This window comes from Panthera onca, chromosome C2 (genome assembly GCF_046562875.1).
Source record: "Panthera onca isolate mPanOnc1 chromosome C2, mPanOnc1 haplotype 2, whole genome shotgun sequence".
Lineage (NCBI taxonomy): Eukaryota > Metazoa > Chordata > Mammalia > Carnivora > Felidae > Panthera > Panthera onca.
In genome coordinates this window covers 108,109,405-108,128,499 of record NC_138347.1, presented here as the reverse complement: position 1 = coordinate 108,128,499, position 19,095 = coordinate 108,109,405, and the positions used below count along the sequence as shown (strand labels likewise).

Sequence of the window (19,095 nt, the reverse complement as noted above, 5' to 3'; positions counted from 1 at the left end):
TTAACTTTACGCCCATAGTTAACTCTAGTTAACTTTACCAAACATACATATTATGTTTATATGGGAAGACAGCTCATTAGTTATTTGTTCTAAACAGCAGCTCATTAAAACAAGAGGCTTTGTGCTAACACAAGGGGATGGGGAATTTCCTTTCCACCAATGGTTGCACGACTTAAAAAAAAAAAACAAAAAACTGCCGCTCCAGGAACTTTTGTTAACTACAATTTCCCTGACACCTCGCTGTGCCTGAGTTGCTGTCTCTGATAGAGTACTGTGCCTCTTTAGTCTATCTTTGTGTCAAAATCCTGCTCTGATCAAAAGCAAACAGCTTCAGGAAGCCTTCCCTAATTCGCCACTCCCACCAGAAAGATAAGACATCTTTCTTTGCTGAACTCCTTGGTTGTTCCTAGTCTACCACTCCCAGCCCTCAGACTTTCTTCATTGCTGTGAATTGTGCCTGTATCCTCTCTGCTGCCTCCTTTCTGCCCCTCAAGTCCTTAGATGAATATATAAGCATCTCTCATGAAACTGGACTGTGTATTCTTTCTCCATATTTGGGAAAGATAAAAAAACAAACAAACAAACAAACAAACAAAACCAGGGGCACCTGGGTGGCTCAGTTGGTTTCTGACTCTTGATTTCAGCTCAGGTCATGATCTCCTGGTTCTTGAGTTCGAGCCCCGCATTAGGCTCCACACTGACCGTGCGAAGCCTACTTGGGATTTTCTCTCCCTCCCTCTCTCTCTGCCCCTTCCCCGTTCTCATACTCTCTCTCTCTCTCTCTCTCTCTCTCTCTCTCAAAATAAATAAATAAACTTAAAAAAAAAAGAACCAAAAGTGTTCCTTCCATTCATCTTGTGTGGTTTTATGAAAGTAGTAATAGGATTTTATGTCGAATTGTTATATTAGAAATGAAAATTTATTTAGGTAAAATATCTGCATAAAATTATATAAATGTTCATCTTGAGTAAAATTAGCACGTCTCATAGTTTCATGACTTTTCAGTGTCTGCATATCATATTTAATCTGATAACTCTAAATATTTTTTGTACTTCATCCTTTAAACCAGCATTCATGTCAAAATTGTTTTTCTTATCTGCTGAACTAAAATACTATATTTAGATATTTTTCTTTTCTTTTCTTTTTTTTTTTTTTACCATTTTATTTATTTTTGAGACACGGAGAGACAGAGCACGAACAGGGGAGGGTCAGAGAGAGGGAGACACAGAATCCGAAACAGGCTCCAGGCTCTGAGCGGTCAGCACAGAGCCCGACGCGGGGCTCGAACTCATGGACTGCGAGATCATGCCCTGAGCCGAAGTCGGCCGCTTAACTGACTGGGCCACCCAGGCGCCCCTAGATATTTTTCTATTAGCTTTTTGGAAAAAACCCTTTAAAAAAAGAAAACAAATAAATGAGTCTGTTTAAAATTTTAAGTGACATTTAGGGGTGCCTGGGAGGCTCAGTCGGTTAAGTGTCCAACTTCAGCTCAGGTCATGATCTCACGGTTGGTGAGTTCAAACCCGGCGTCAGGCTCTGGGCTGACAACTTGGAGCCTGCTTTGGATTCTGTGTCTCCTTTCTCTGCCCCTCCTACACTCACACTCTGTCTCTCTCAAAAATAAATGAACATTAACAACAATTAAAAAAAAATTAACATTTATTCTGTATTTGCAAAACAAGTAATTAGTAATAAACCACCAGAGAAATTACAATTAGACTATAAAGTTCTAAAGGAAGAAAATATTTCTGACTTAGTCATCTGTTATCTTTCCTGTTCTATTGGCGTAATAGCTAATTGAAAAGGTCCAGTTGTACCTTTTAATACTGAGTTGATGAAATAACTGTTAAAAGTTATCACCATTTATCTCTCATTACTCCAAGAATTTATAGCTTTTAATTTGAATTTTATTCATAATTTCAATTCTGACCATTGCCATCAATGTTTTTAGATTATTTTACTTCAGAACTCCCTCTGCATATTTTGAGAAATTATGGATCGTCACATCCCCATGCACGCGTTACCTGAAGAAATCCAAAAGGTATGGTATTATATTGTGTTATTAAAGCATAACATTGAGAGCATTTTAAGGTAGATAGTAATATCTCCCCCTCTCTCTGCCCCTCCCCTGCTCATGCTCTCTCTCTCTCTCTGTCTCAAAAATAAATGAAAAACACTTAAAAAATTTATATATATAAAAAAAGGTAGATAGTAATAAAACCTGGGGGAGTGATTTCAGAGGTTTTGTATTTATTTTGGCCAGGGGATCTGCAATTAATTCATAGAGTGTAAGGGGAACAATCATAATGGCCAGATTGTAGAATTCAATTCAGTGCAAAGAATGTTTGACCTGTGAAGGAAGACATCTATAATTTCAGCACAGTATTTGACCAGCTGTTTGTGGAGCTCTTGTGAAAAGAGGGCCTCAGGAATGTCCAAATACTATAGTTAGATATATATTTTTTTGGCAGCTTTTCAGAAAAAAAAAAAAACTTGCTTGAAAAATGGAAATAAACGGGTCTGTTTAAAATTTTAAGCGATCCCCCTATTTGCAAAAACAAATAATTAGTAGCAAATAATTAGTAGTAAAACACTATAGCAGCTACAGTTAGTTTGTAACATTTTGTGATATGCTAAATTTTTGTGTCTCTCTCCATATAAGGGTCTGTTTCAATTTCACCTCAATTCTTCCCACTTATCATGTACCAGGCACTGTTTTAAACCCTTTCATATATATCAACTCATTGAATCTGGTTAAGAATTTTTCAGTTTCTATCCTGCTCTCCTCCCTGTGAGTTCATACCTGTCCTCAGGCAGAAGCATTTATCCTGTATTTAGTTTGGCAATGCATACATTGTTAACAGTATAATGTTTAAAACGTCTCTTTGAAACTGATTGACAGATTGTGAATTAAAACCTCAAACGTTAACTATCATTAATCATTGAGGGTTTTCAGTAAATCTACAGTCAACTCTTAATTAACCACCAATCCGTTACTTTTTAATTAAAAATTGTAGTCATCCCTCAGATATGCTTTTATCCTTTGTGCATGTTGCTTTGGGTTGCCTGTTAGCATTAATCATGCCACTGATTTAAGTTAATGCTTAATGTTACTGCATGTCCTTCAGATTTATGTAAAATGCAACCTAGCAGGCACTGGAAAGGAAAAGCCCAGAAAAAGACCTTTTAAACCATTGCATTTAATTTGCTTCGCCTTTTAAATTGGACATAAGAGATAGTAAGCACAGAGAGAGCTTAACTATGCTATGCTTATCTGAGAAATGGTGCTTATATGTGTTTGAAGACATGGAATATCCTTCCTCTCTCCCTCAACTGAGTTCCTTGCAAATACTAAGCTGGTATGGTAGAGATTAAAAGACACAAAACAAAACAGTCTGGAAGAAACAATATCCATACTGCAGATCCCAAGGAAGAGGATATATAATGACATGAAAAAATAACTCTAAAAAACAGGGGCGCCTGGGTGGCTCAGTCGGTTGAGCGTCTGACTTCGGCTCAGGTTATGATCTCACGGTCTGTGAGTTTGAGCCCCGCATTGGGCTCTGTGCTGACAGTTCAGAGCCTGGAGCCTGTTTCAGATTCTGTGTCTCCCTCTCTCACTACCCCTCCCCTGCTCACATTCTGTCTGTCTCTCAAAAATAAACATTAAAATTTTTTAAAAAATAACTGTAAAAAACAGTATATGATTTAAATATCATATAAGGTAGTATCTTCTTTGATATGGACAGGTGGGGGAGGATGGTCAAGGGAGGAGCTTTATGTGGGTGACAGAATTGGGATTGGCCCTTGAAAGCTGAGTATTTCTATATACAGACGGGGAATAGGGCATCCTAGGCCAACGTAACAGAAACTTACTGGTGAAAAAAAGCTGGCCAAGTTAGGTATGTATTTATTTTGACAAGATTTTTATGAGAATTGTAAAATGCCTTTTTCTCATGTTTAAGGTGCTATATAAGTAAATCGTTTAAAAATGATAAAAACCAAACCTTTCACGAATCTACAGTTCTATTCTCAAGGCAGGAATGGCAGACAGTTGTCCATACTGTGCAGAGGAGGGACATCAGGAAAGACTCAGCTGCCTAAGTCCCTGGACAATTATGCTGATTGTAGCCCTGGTCCTGCTGAATGTTTAGAATGTAAAATGCAGCTCTGCACTTTTTCAGACTCAAGTTAGATACATTTATACCACAAATATTTATCAAGTGCATATTATGTGCTAGGCACTGTTTTGGGCTTGATTATAAAGCAACAAAAATGTGTACATGTAGCCACAGCCTATTAAAGCACAGTCCAAGAATAAGTCAGTTATTTCTTTTTCACAACTTCTTACCTATGTTTGATTCATCTAGATTGTCCATTATGTAACTTGTTAAATTGCTTACTGATCAGGCAGTATATCTATTTAGTCAACTTGCATACATCATTTCATACAGAATCATGTTAAATAGGTATATAGCTTATAATGCTAATAGGAATACCTCAGATTAGAACCACTGCATTATTAAGATGAAGAAAACAAATCATTTTTCCCACATGACTTTGAAATTGTGCTCATTTCTCTATTGGATGAACAAATGACTGAGGTGTGTAGGTCAGTAGGTGGTGACAGGTCTTTCAAAGGCTTTTTTTTTTTTTTTTTAATTGTTCTTCTGTTAACTTTTTATATTAGTTCTTATGTGGCTCTTCTTTCTAGAAAAGCTTCTGCTGTGTTTCTTTCTTTACTTTTTTCTTTTTCTTTTCTGTGTCTAGGCAAGGAAAGTTAGTGTAGAAGAGAAGGTGAGCCTTTCTTGTTTATTTCTTTCTATACTTTTGCTGTATGATCTGGAAATAGATGGTCAATTAATCACATGAAAGATACATGGTAAGGAATGTGAAGGTGTATTACACTCTATTATTAATAGCAAAACAGGTAGTAATAGAGTTGCAAGAAAAAGTAAAGGTGGTGGGGAAAGTAGGGAGAAGAATGCTGATGACATTCAGTTATATTGAAAGAATCCATTGCCTGATTAGAAGCCTAATGTTAAATTACTTCCCCCTGGTCTCATTTCTTAGGAAATCTTAGAGAAGAAAGAATAAAGTAATCTTTTGACTCTCATTCTTAAATCTTTTTGCTTTTTGTCACAGTTTCTGACCAAGCATCAGACATGCCTCAGACTTCCATATCCCTAAGTGGCAGAAAATATAAAACAGGCTTGTGTACTGGAGAGCAGGACCACACTTGCCAGCTTTGTCTGCTGCTAGACTCTACAGTTCACTTCTGTGTGTACTTAGACTATATCTCTGAATCTACTCTCTCTAGACTGAACTAACTCTTACTTGTCTCTGACCTCCAATATCCAACAGCTTTGCTAGAATTGTCATCCAACATTCTGGAAGCAGAATGAACTTGTTCTAAGTTTAGGACTTTATTGCCATGATTTAAAACTTGAACAGTACTTATAGATCAGCAAAGTAATAATTCTATATTTATTCCCCTCCTGAATGTCAACTGATATTATAGACATACGGAGTTCTCTTTTTAGAAACAAAGCAACGAACAACTTTCCTTTTGCTGTTTTCACCAGGGGACATATGCAGAAGTCAAAACAACTCCAACAAACTGTGGAAAAACTAGTTACTTTGCAAAAAGTAAAACTGATCTCTTGTTTTTTTTTTTTTTTAAATGGTGACAAAATGAACACTTGTAATAGGATTTTTAGCTTCAGGAGATATTTATTACCACAGAACACAAAGTAAAATAAAGAGACCAGAGTTGTTTATTTTACAAAACACAAGTGGTGGTGCAGGCTGGAGTGCACACTGTTCTTTCTGGGATAACAATCCCTTTCCCTAGCAGTAACAGCTCATTTCGTCCTGTTTCAGTAAAGTAATTTTAGTACTTTGGAACTTTGAAATTTATTCAGAATAACAGTTTTATATTTCCAAGCACAGATTGTCATTGCCAGAAAAAATAAACGTAATTTTCCAGGTCATTTTGGGCCACTGTGGCTAGGGTCAGATTTTGTGTTGAGTTAAAGGAAAAACAAAGAGAATATGGTCATAGAAATGTTAGCACTAGCATCCTGGAAAAGTAGTGATATTTATGTGTGGGCGTGGGTATGTGTGTTGTGTTGTGAAGCAATTTTAGTCTTAAAGTCTAATGACAAAAGGAATAGGAAGCTATGTGATTTTTGGAGAAACTATTCTGTTAATATTGTGACCTAAAATCTTGAAAAATCTGCAGTTGTCAATTTGTAGTCCAAAATCCTTTTCTTTTTTTTTTTTTTTTTTTTTTTTTTTTTGAGTCTAAAATACTTCTGTTGGCAGGCCACAGAGGGTCATGGAGTCTACTAAGGTGAGGTTTCCCAGTGGAAAAATAGGTATTGAAGGAAATACACTTTAGAAGCATATTTATATAAACATAAGTGTGTCATATATAATTTATGTCTGAAGCCAACATTTCTTAACATTGTTCAATAAAATTTCTTTATGGATTAATCTCTGTATTTTAGTCCCAGATTGATTTATTTTTATTTTTATTGTTTTACAAGTAAACTTCTTATTTCGAGATTATTGTCGATTCACATGAAGTTGCAAGAAATCATACTAAGAGATGCCAGCTTCTTCTTCCCCATCTTCCCCGTCTTCCCCCATGGCCTCCAGTGGTAACATCTGGCAAAACCATACTACACTCTCACAACCAGGATATTGACATTGATACAGTCAGGATGTAGAACAGTTCTATCACAACAAGAATTGCGCATGTTTCCCTTTTATAGTCGCATTTACCTCAGCCTACCTCTTCACATACCTCCATTACCTCACCTCCCATCCCCAATTCATGACCCTTGGGAACCATCGATCTCCAGTAATTATATCATTTCAAGATGTTATCTAAATTGAATAATGCAATATATAACCCTTTGGGATTAGATTTTTCACTCAGTGTAATTCTCTGGAGCTTTATTCAGGTTGTTGCATGTATCAGTAGTTTATTTCTTTCTGTTGCTGAGAGGTATTCCACAATCTAAAGGTACTGCACAGTTTGTTTAACCTATTGAGGGACATCTGGTTTTTTTCCAGTTTTTGCCTATTATGTATAAAGCTGCTGTAAGTGTTCATGTGTATGTTTTTATGCGAACATATGTTTTCATTTTCCTGGAATAAATGCCCAAGAGTGCAATTGCTAGGTTGTACAGTAGTTGCATTGCATGTTTAGTTTTTTAAGACACTGTCAAACTTTTCCAGTTTGGGCTGTCCCATTTTACATTCTCGCCAGCGATGCATGAGTGAGCCAGCTTCTCTGCATCTTTACCAGAATTTGATGTTGTCATTAGTGTTTATGTTAGCTTTTCTGATAGGTATATGGTGATAACTCATTTTGGTGTTAACTTGCATTTTCCTAATGGCTAACAATGAGTATCTTTTCATGTGCTTATTTGGAATCTGTATCCTCTTAGGTGAAATGTTTCTTCATGTCTTTCGACCATGTGTTTTCTTTTTTTTAGTTAAAAATTTTTTTTTAGTGTTTATTTTATTTTTTGAGAGAGAGTGAGAGAGAGAGAGCGCAGTTGTTTGCGAAAGTGTGTGTGGCACCAGCAGCGGAGGGGCAGAGAGAGAGAAAGACAGAGGATCCGAAGAGGGCTGCTCTGACAGCAGAGCCTGATGGGGGCTCAAGCTAATGAACCGTTGAGATCATGACCTGAGCCCAAGTCAGACGCTTAACTGACTGAGCCACCCAGCGCCCCTTGACCATGTGTTTTCTAATTGGATTTCCTTAAATTGTTGAGTTTTGAGAGTTCTTTGTGTAATCTAGATAATAGTCCTTTGTCAGATATGTGGTTTGTAAATATTTTTTTCCCAATCTGTAGCTTGTATTTTTCTCCTCTTCACAGGGTCCTTTTCAGAGCACAAGTTTCACATTTTGATGAAATCCAACTTATCAATTTTTCCATTTATGGATCATGCTTTTGGTATCAAGTATAAGAACTCTTTGCCTAGAAAATCCTGAAGATAATCTCCTAGGTTTTTTTTCCTTCTAAAATCATATTTTTATGTTTTACGTTTAAGTCCATAATCATTTTGAGTTAATTTTATATAGGGTATGAGGTTTAGTTTAAGGTCCTTCCTTCCATCCCTCCTTCCCTTCTTCCTTTTAACCTATGGGTATCCAATTGTTCCAGCACCATTTATTGAAAAGACAATCTTTCCTTCACTGAATTGCTTTTGCATCATTGCAGAAAATCAATTTGGCATATTTATGCAGATCTTTTTCTGGGTCCATTGTTCTATTCCATTGATCTCTGTGTCTTACCACACAGTCTTATTACTATAACAATACGGTATGTATTGAAATCAGATAAAATGATTCTTTCCACTTTATTTTTTTTAAGATTGTTCTGGTTCTTCTAGTTTCTTTGCCTTTCCATATAAATTTGAGAATCCTGTCTATATCTTAAGAAAAAATCTTGCTGAAATTTTGATAAGAATTACATTAAGCCTATAAATTTGGGGATAATTGCTATCTTTAATATTTTGAGTCTTCAGTATGTCTCTCTGTTTATTTAGATCTTCTTTGATTTTTTCATCAGCATTTTATAGTTTTTAGCATACAACTACTGTACATGTTTTGTTAGATTTAAACCTAAGCATTTCATTTTTTTGAGCAATCATTATTGGTGTTGTATTTTTAATTTCACTGTCCATGTGTTCACTGGCAGTGTATACAAATACAATTGGTTTTTTAATGTTTATCTTCAATCATTGACCTTGCTGAACTTATTTGTTCTAGGAGTTTTATTGTAGATTCGTCAGGATTTTCTATGTAGGCAACCATGTCGGCTCAAATTAGGGACAGTTTCCTTCCTTCCTTCATTCCATCCTCCTTCCCTCCTTTTCTTTTCTTTTCTTTCTTTTTCTTTTCTTTTTTTTTCTTTTTCTTTTTCTTTTTCTTTTTCTTTTTCTTTTTCTTTTTCTTTTTCTTTTCTTTCTTGGCATTTACTTCTTGCCTTCTTGCTCTGGCTAGAACTTGCAGCATTATGATGAATATGAGCAGAGAGAATAAATATATATCCTTGCCTTGTTCCTGATATTAGGTGAAAAAAACACTCACTTTTTCACTATTGTTCCTATGTTGCTATAGGGGTTTTTGTAGCTGTTCTATACAAAATTGATCTTTAAATTGGTTGTATAGCAAATTGACTTATTGATAAGGAAGGGTCCTGATGGCCTTATGAAATGGTCAGGTGGCCTGTATAACTGGTGATTCAAAAGGTCCACTGTTCTGTCTTAAAATGTTTCTCCCAAACCAAATGAAATTCACTGGCTAGACCCTCTTTACATCTTTTTAAGTGGAGAACCTCTTAGAAGGGGTCTCATTTTATACTGTGTTATGGAATAGTTTATCTGTTTCTTTCCTCCTTTATAGAATAGTTTATCTGTTTCTTTCCTCCTTATCCAAGTACAACAAGCATGGGATGGGTGGGAGAAGAAAGGAGGAACAGTTTTAGAGCAGAGAATAGTTCAGTTGGGCTGCAGGAGGTTACTGGAGTGCCTTTTCTAGTTCAAGCACTGACAGGAGCTTTGAAAAGGATTCGAAGCCTAATTTAAGCTTTTAAAAAATTTTCATCACTTCTATATTAAATACAGTAAAACCTTGGTTTGCAAGCATAAGTCATTTCAGAAACATGCTTGTAATCCAAAGCACTTGTATATCAAAGCAAATTTCCCAATAAAAAATAATGGAAACTCAGATGATTCATTCTGCAACCCCAAAATATTCATATAAAAATGATTACAGTATGGTAATATAATGCAAAATAATAAATAAAATACCAAATATAAAGAAAAATAAATTAACCTGTACTTACCTTTGAAAACCTTCATGGCTGGTGTGAGGGAGACAAGAGAGAGGAGGGTTATTGTGTAGGACAACTTCCAGTATCACTAAGGGAATCACTGCTATCTATTGACTCAATGGAATCTTTTTCTTTTTGTGCAGTTTTAACAAGGAACCTATCCAATGACACTTGCTCTTGCTTCCTTTCGAGGATTTCGCAGAAATGTGACATTGCATTGTCATTGAACAATTTCATTGCTTGCACTGCTATAGCCTTATTTGAGTGGTGCTTTTCTACAAAATTTTACACTATTTCCCAGATTTTACACATCTCCCTAATCTCATTTGAAGTGAGGGATTCCTCTGCCTTTTTCTTCTCTGTAGACGAGATGCTTACAAAATGTTGTAATAAATGTTCTTCTCTGTAGACATACACTGCTTACAAAATGTTGTAATTTTGACCATTTGCATACCTTGTTCATACTTCTCGATGATTTCCTTCTTAACTTCCACTGCAATTGACTCCTTCTTACCACCTTTCTTTTCAACCTTTCTCTACGTGGGGTGCCATTGTATACGCTGGCACAGATGTTGACTACAGTATGGCATTAATAAACTCTTGTCATATACTGTGTTTAATGTAACTGGTAATAAGGCCACAGAGGAAAGGGTCTCCATCTGCAGACAGCCTGACCTAGAATGAAGCAAAGCCTTCCTAAGCTTATTCTTGTGTAGAAAAGCAAAAGACTGTCCATAGGTGCTTTGAAGTAACAAAAAATACCCTGATGCCAGTTGTGGGCACCTTCCAACGTTTTGAAAAAAATCACTGGTTTGTGCCAAACAGTGTGACCTGAGACTGAGCATCTGAGCATGGGAGATGATCACCTGCAATCCTGCAGTGACAGAGAGAGAGAACCATTGGCTCAGTTGTGATTATATGATGTTCGGTGTCACGTACTACTCATATTGTAAGACATCACTCGTTTATCAAGTTAAAATTTATTAGAAATGTTTGCCTGTTTGCAGAACATGTTACTCACAATCTAAGGTGTTACTGTAACTATAATTTTAAAAGTACAAATACCACATTTGAGAAGTTTATAATTTTTAAAATTTTATTAAAAAATGTTTATTTGGGAGAGAAAAAGAGAGTGCAAGTCGGGGAGGGACAGAGAGAGAGAGGGAGAGAGAGAATCCCAAGCAGGCTTTGCACTGACAGTGCAGAAATGGGGCTTGATCTCACAAACCATGAGCCATGACCTGAACCAAAATCAAGAGTCAGATACTTAACTGACTGGTCTACCCAGACACCCCTGTAATTTATTTTTAAATGACTCTACATTTGTTTAATATACTGCATTTGTTGATGCCTCCTCCAAAGCATGTCTTGTAGAAAGCAAAAATATCCTGCTCATGATATAGGTCTTTTGTCAAGAACGACAGCATGTCATTATTTTACTTAGAAAATGATGACATAATGCCAAGTTATAAGAGTGAAGCACAAATTATATTTCACAAAAAACAGATAACTTTTACTTACTTCATGTGGGAATCTAATTATAGTATTTCATAATTTTTCAAGCTTCACAGAAATATCCTAAGTAATTAGCCCATACAAACACTAAGAATTTGAAAGTGTTATTGCATTTTTTTTCTGTTGTATTTTTGCTTATGGAAAATTGTTTACAAGTTAATAATACTGAAAACTTTTGTTCAATATACTTATCTAACATAGATCATTCAGTAATTTAGATCGTACTAGGTGAATTCTGGAGACTCTTCTTATGGACTTATTCTTTTGTAATTTGATTGTCTTGTTTTCTAGCTCATGATATCATTTTTTGGGTATTCTTTGCTGAACTTCTAGAATACCTATTCTATAAAATGTATTACTTTATGTATTTCTGCTCTACCTGCCCCTGCCTTGATTGCTGTTTAGAATATTAGAATAACATTCTAATAGCTTTTGTAGCTGTGAAGTTTATACTGTTTCTGTTTTGTACATCAGGCTGCAGATGAGCTCCACCTAGCAAGAGTTTTCTTTAGAATGAAGATAAAGCATTTTGCCAGAATCTGGGCAAGAACTGTGATTAATAGGCATAAGCTTAGGAATGAAAGTGCCTTCAAGTAAGCAATATAATTTTCAAATTGATGAGAAGGAACCAAAACTCACAAGAGCAAAGGGATTATAAGAAAATACCCATCTGTTCTGAATTAGTTCAGGTCTCTTGACCTAGATAAGTTATATTCCCAGGGACTGATAGTACCTTTGAATGGGATTGTGGAGCTACTCTTGGTGATCTTTGAGAACACATAGAGAGTAAGAGGATAACATACAAATGCCATTCCAGGTATAAAATGGCCATAAATTATAACCAGTGAACTCAATTTCAGTTCCAGACAATATACTAGAACGTATTTATTAAAAGATGGTTTGTGAGGATATACTAGAGAAAACAGTAACCCTTGAGCCAATTTTATGTTTATTAAGAGAATCAGCATGTGGATGCTGTATACAGTTACTAGGTCCAAGACCTATAGTAGCTATAGAATGTATAGAATTTATGAAGACATTTGACTGAGTTTGCCATAATATTCCTGAAGACAATATGGGTAAATATAGGCTGATTATAAAAATAATTGGATAGATTAATAATCAATTGAAAAGTTGTACCTTCAACTCTTCAAATGTGCTGAGTAATAGATCAGTATCAACCAAGTAGATATGACATGCTATGGAGTTCTTTCCTCAGTTTTGTCATATTCAACATTTTAAATCAATGAATTAGATGGAGAAAACAGCTTATAAGGATCAATTTTCAAAGAGACACAAAGCTTAGAATTTCCTGCACACCAAGTCAATACATAAAGGGAGTCTAACACATACATATCTTTAAGATACATGTGTGTCAGAGGCACCTGGGTGGCTCATTTGGTCAAGTTTCCGACTTCAGCTCAGGTCATGATCTTGTGGTTCGTAGGTTCGAGCCCCACTTTGACCTCTGCTGACAGCTCACAGCCTGGAGCCTGCTTTGGATTCTGTATCTCCCTCTTTCTCTGCCCCATCCCCACTCTCTCTCTCTCAAAATAAAAATAAAACTTAAAAAAAAAGAAAAAGATATATGTGTGTCTAAGATATGTATGTGCAGATATATATGTTATTAATTTACTTACATTATAATTATAATTTAATTTTCTGCACTTCAATCTGAAAAACCAGATACACAATAGAATGAGGGTTATTGGTTGCAAGAAATAGGTAGCATAAGGAGGAAAGAGAATAGTGCAGGAAGATTGGGCATGGATCCCAAAGGACAGGTAGGGAAGCTAGGTTGCACGAGTAACTGAAGTGAGGAATTTGAAGGTCATTGGTTCCTTTTTTCCTTTCTTACTTTGGATCCAGATTATCTTTGTCTCATCTTGTCTGTGTATGTCTGCTCACCCTTCTCTCTCATTCCAGTAATGTGGCTAACTCTGTGTGGAAGATCCGTCTCCATTCAGGCTGCCCTAAAGGTGTCCCAAATACCTGGGTCTTCAACACTTACAAGTCTGGTTGGCTCATCCCAGCCTAGGGCTTGGTTCTTCTAGGTCTGATATCCAGTCCTCATCCCCCAGTCAGCCATGGCTACGGTTGATGGGTGGAGGGAGATTTAGTCACATTACCAGAGCAGCCAGGACTGTAGAAGGTGAATTCTCTAAAAAAGGAAACATAGGTGAGAAGGAATAGATTGGTATATTTAATATAATGAAAGATGGTTTCACACTGAAGCATTTTTTTAATAGGTGCTTTATTTAACACAAAAGCAAGTAATAATATATAATATCAACGTATAAAAAACAGAAAAGACTGTTGTGAACGAAGGTTGCATTAGAAGATACTACCAATGATATTACTTATGAGATATTAGAATGAGGGAAGTTTGAGCCCTCTCTTACTCTGTTTTAGTGAGACCAACCGTGCTGGAGTATTAAATTCTGGGGACCAAACTTTGAAACATGTATAGAACACTGGAACAGGTTCAGAGAAAATTATTCAGAATAAGGAAGAAATTCAAAACCATGTCATATGGGAAACAGCTGAAGGAATTGGAAGTCTTGACCTGGAGAAGAGAAGATATGGAGTGCTCCTGATAGCTGTCTTTAAATATTAGAACGAGGTCTAGGGTTGTTCCACATGGTTACTGGGAGATTTAGGGCCAGTGCGCTTACCAGGGAGGCAGATTTGGGGTCAGCATGAGAAGCTGTCAGAGGATAGAACAGGCTGCTTTACAAACTAGTTTCCCATCATTTGGGAGGTTGAAATAGAATCTGGATAACTTCTTATCCAGGTTAGAGTAGATTGTATGCAAGTTACTTTTATGATTTGTTTCAAACTTGTTGTTTTACAAATCTGTAAATTTGGTATCTCTGGCAGTTAGATGGTTGATGTGGTCATTCACCTGTATCCCACAGTATTGCAGTTTTTAATTTGAAATTTTTGTTATTGAACTTTAGATGAACAAAATGATACTATGTAAAGATTTGTTATTTGTTTCAACTGACTCTTGTGTAATGGCATTGACAGGTGGGTGAAGTGTGTCACTCTTAGTTGTGGGAGCAGTTTCTACAGTCTTAAGGGAGTTTTCATTAAGAGTAAGTACCCCTTGAATACAAGTGTTGCTTTCATTTTAGTGCCCTGGGGCAAATATTTAATGAAGCCATCTCTTAGCCTTTGTGAATAGCAGGACGAGTAGTCTACTTGAGGAATATTTATATACTTGAGACAGAAAAAAGAATTACCTCTCTCTTCACTTTGCTGGAATTCCATTTTTCACTGCCCTTATGCTGGCCAGAGATATATGAACTTCTTATTTATTTAAGAAGTAAGAGGGTTAAGCTGACTCACCCATAGCAGAAAAATATGACACAAATGGTTACAGGGGGTAGGTTTTAGATAGACCTGGGTTTAATCCCAATGTCTCCATATACCAACTGGTTATTTAACTTCAGTGGTTTCCATTTCCTTATCTATAAAATGGGTATAACCATACCTACCTGAAGGGAAAAGAACAGAGTTAGAAGAGATTGGGTTTAAAATGTTTTTGCTATTTATGGTTATATGAGAGAATTCTGTTGTAAATTCTGTAAAAATCATAAAATATTAAAACTGAACAGGAACTTAAGAGTTCATTTGGTCCAATGCCATAATTTTATAAATGAGGAAAAATAAGATCTGAAAAAGCCAAGAGGCATCTCCGGGATCACAGTGCAGCTGGCAGTGAAAGGCCAGCGATTTCTCTCCACTTCATGGAAAACTCATCTTAAAACAAGAATTATAAAGATGTTTTCATCATTTTTTGTTTTATTTTATGGAAAATATTTCAAGAGTAAATCTTTCTTAGAGATACTATGGAGAAGCAATCACTCTGAAAGACCCTTTTTTAATTCCAAGATTCTGTGTCAGAGTCAATGTCATGCCAGTTTTTAAAATTTTATCCAGATGTCAGCAACATCATAATTATTACTCCATGGCATAGTCCATTGTGCATTTACTTCATTTGACCAGCTTGGTTGCAATAACATCTTCAGTGGAACTTTGCCAGAAATTTAAAAATATCATTTCAATGTATGTATGTATATATGTCTATTTTCTAGATGTCCCCTGAAGAAAAAGTTTGTAAGTACTGTGGAGTCAGCTATCTAATTCTTCACGAGTTTAAAGCTATGGAAGAAAAAATGAAAGCTATGGAAAAAGAGATGAAATTTTATCAAGGAAGTGTAGATCGTGAAAAGAGACTTCAAGAAAAGCTACGGTCTCTTAGTCAAGATTTTGAACAGTACAAAATTGACAATGAATCCAAAACAGAAAGGTATATTATTCTTTTCTGTCATTTATTTAGTTCGAAAGGAAAGTACAGGAAATAGACTTTGAATGTTTTTCTGGAATTTCTCTATATCAGGTATAACTTACACTTTAATACACCTATGTTTGTTCATTAATTATTACTAATTGTTAAACCTAATTATTATAGTTTGAGCATTTCTTTTGAGGCATAATATTTACTATTTGAATAATTAGAAACTAGTTCATTCAGTAGTCATAGTTGGGAAGGGTCAAGTTATATTTTTCCCCAGATATATATCTTAATTTATCATTAGAAAGATTTGTCTATCAAAATCAGGTGAATTTTGGTTGTTTTGCGACTTAACATTTGTTTTTAAATGGCCTTGAATATTTAGATTTATAGCATAAGGTTTTCATGTTTTGAAAGGATGCCAAAACATTAAAATTGGTACATGATTCTAAGTCACTGAAATTGGAATAAAATTAAAGATTGTGTTCCTAATTGCTGCTGAATCTAATCAGCAATTTAGTCTGCCTAACGACACTTCAGTATGTTTATACAGACACTTCTATAGAAGGGTTTTTGCTGGTATTTTATGGCTTTTCCTTTTTCCTATAAGTGAATATTTCTCCATTTAAAATATCGACAGTTGATGTTAGTAAATTTTGAATTAATGAATTTAGTGAATATCATGTCTTTGTAAAAGTAGGAACTTTGTTAAATCTCCTAGGATTAAGTGCTTCTATTACATTTTGTTATAAGCTTTTATAATTACATTAAATCTCAGTTGAACCTGATATTTCTTAGACCTTTACTAAGAAAACTTTGTTACAGTGTCTTTAATTTCAAATTTGAATAATAAATTATTTCATAATGTTTGAGTAGAAAAATAAGAAGCTTGAAGTATTCAGCTTAAAATTTTAGATTTGGAGGGTTTTGCCTATCAGAGCAGAGATTCTTTTGTTTGGGGTATTCACATTTTACTTTCTTTAATAAAATATTGCATTATATAAGTCATATGAACACACAAAATAAAAGAAGTAAACAGAAGTAAAGGCAAAGAATTCCCTTTTTATTCTGATTACTTTCTTCTTACTGGAGAGAAAACCACTTTTAATGGTTTGGTGTATATCTTTCTAGATCCTTTATTGTGCCTTTTCTTTTATTATAGATATATTTCTTTAAAATATCTAATATATCATATATGAGCCACTTAATTACATACATTGGAAATTGTTCCGTGTTAGTGTGTATAGAGCAATCTTGTTTTTAACTGTTACACTTTCCTTCTTAAGAATATGCCATAATTTACTTATTTTTCTTTTCAACATTTAGATTATTTCCAATACTTCTTATTACAGGTATTATTTTTTTTACAGATAGTATTTATATTTATATTCTTGTGTACATGTGTTTTTCATGGGATAAATTCCTAGAAGTGACATTGCTGAAAGAAAGGAAATGCCAACTTAAAATTCTGATAAATAGGGGTGCCTGGGTAGCTCAGTCAGTCAGCTATGTATCCGACTCTTGATTTAGTCTCGGATCATAGTCTCACGGTTCATGAGATTGAGCCTAGTGTTGGGCTTTGTGCTGACAGTGTGGAGCCTGCTTGGGATTCTTTACCTCTCTCTGCCCCATCCCCCCTTGAAAATAAATAAATAAACATTAAAAAAAATAAAATTCTGATAAATGTATACCAAATTGTCCTTTGAGAAGATAGTGTTAATTTGACCAATAGTTTATAAGACCATTTTCCTACATGTTCATATTAGAGTTTTTCAATTTTTTTCAAATAATTTACTTTTTTCTTGAGTTTTCATTGTTGTTTAATTTGTGTTTCTTTGTTGCTAGTGAGGTCGAACATTTTTTCATGTTTATTAGACATTTCTGTTTTTTCCTCTACTAAGTACTTGTTCATATCTGTTGTCAAAATTTCTATTCGGTTATTTGTTTATTTTTGTTTATTTATAGGAGTTTTTAATAAAATATGGACATTATGTTTGGTTTATATATGTTGCTAATATTTCCTCATGTTTGCCTATCTTTTTGTTTATTGTGTTTTTCTGTGTTGATTTTTTATTTTTTTAATATTTCATGCCAAATTCTGGTCCAGGTTCTGTGTCAAGTTCTTTTGATTGCAAACAACAGAAACTCACTCTGGCTAACACTAACCTAGATTCAGGCAGGTTGAAAGCACAACATATGCTTAAAACTTTTATAGTACTGCTGTTTTAGTTAACTTTTTAATCTATTTGGAATTAATTTTGTCTGGTGGATTTATAATTTCATATTTATTCTTTTTGAAATGTATGGCTTGTCTCAATATCATTCATTAAATTTTCATTCTTTCTCTTTTGATTTGAAATGCCACCTAGTAATTTCTATGCTAGTCTATTTCTGGACTCTGTTTTATGCTATTGATCTATTGCTTATCAGTGGGTGTCTTAGTCCATTTGGGCTGCTATAACAAAGTACCATAGACTGGGTGGTTATAAACATTATTTATTTGTTTCTGACAGTTTTGCAGGCTGGGAAGTCCCACGGTGCTGGCATATTTGGAAGGGTTCCTCCCTCCTACTCTTTCCTGGTTTGGTGTTTTTGCTATGTCCTCACATGGTGGAAGAAGCAAGGGAGCTCTTCCAGGTTTCTTTTATAAGTACACTAATCTCATTCTTGAGGATAAAAATTCTATGTGCTATGCCTATTCATCTTTTCGTCCCTTTTAAAGACTGGCAACCACTGATCCATTTGCTGTCTTCATAGTTTTGTTTTATCCAGAATGTTGTATAGTTGGAATCATATGTAGCTTTTTCAAGTTCTCTTACTTAGTAATATGCATTTGAGTTTCTTGCATGTCTTTTCATGGCTTGAGAGCTTACTTCTTTTTAGCATTGAATAATATTCCATTGCCTGGATGTTCCACAGTTTATCCATTCATCTACTGAAGAGCACCTTGATTGTTTCCACGTTTTGGTAGTTATGAATAAAGCTGCCATAAGTATTCATGTGCAGGTTTTTGTATGCAGATACATTTTCAACTCCTTTAGATAAATATCCAAGTGTGATTGCTGGATCATACAGTAAGAGTATGGATAATTTCGTAAGAAACCTCCAAGTTGTCTTCCAAAGTGGCTCTATCATTTTGCATTCCTGGCGACAATGAATGAGTGAGAGTTCCTGTTACCACATACTCACCAGAATTTGGTGTTGTTGGTATTTTGGATTTTGGCCATTCTTATAAGTGTGTATTGGTATCTTGTTTTAATTTTCATTTCCCTGATGACATATGATGTTGAACATCTTTTCATATGCTTGGTATCTGTATATCTTTGCTGAAGTGTTTATTCAGATGTTTTGCCTATTTTTAAATCAGATTGATTATTTTCTTATTGTTGAGATTTAAGAATTCTTTGTATATTTTGGATAATA

General features: G+C 35.0%; 1 protein-coding gene across 13 annotated transcripts in view; it reads left to right on the top strand.

Moving 5' to 3' along the window:
* The window catches only part of LEKR1 (leucine, glutamate and lysine rich 1), a 220,770-nt gene that overhangs the window by 2,500 nt on the left and 199,175 nt on the right, over positions 1–19,095 (top strand). For 11 of the 13 annotated variants that reach the window (XR_014135232.1, XR_014135233.1, XR_014135235.1 and 8 more), the window contains 2 exons: positions 1,952–2,041; positions 15,473–15,687. Coding sequence is in view for 8 of the 13 variants with exons in the window: in XM_081790119.1 (XP_081646245.1) it covers positions 1,994–2,041; positions 15,473–15,687 (263 nt within the window). In the remaining 5 variants the exon portion in view is untranslated. Of the gene's footprint in view, positions 1–1,949; positions 2,042–14,402; positions 14,471–15,472; positions 15,688–19,095 lie in introns of those variants that run through there. The other 2 variants (XM_060639054.3, XM_081790118.1) reach the window with 2 other exon arrangements.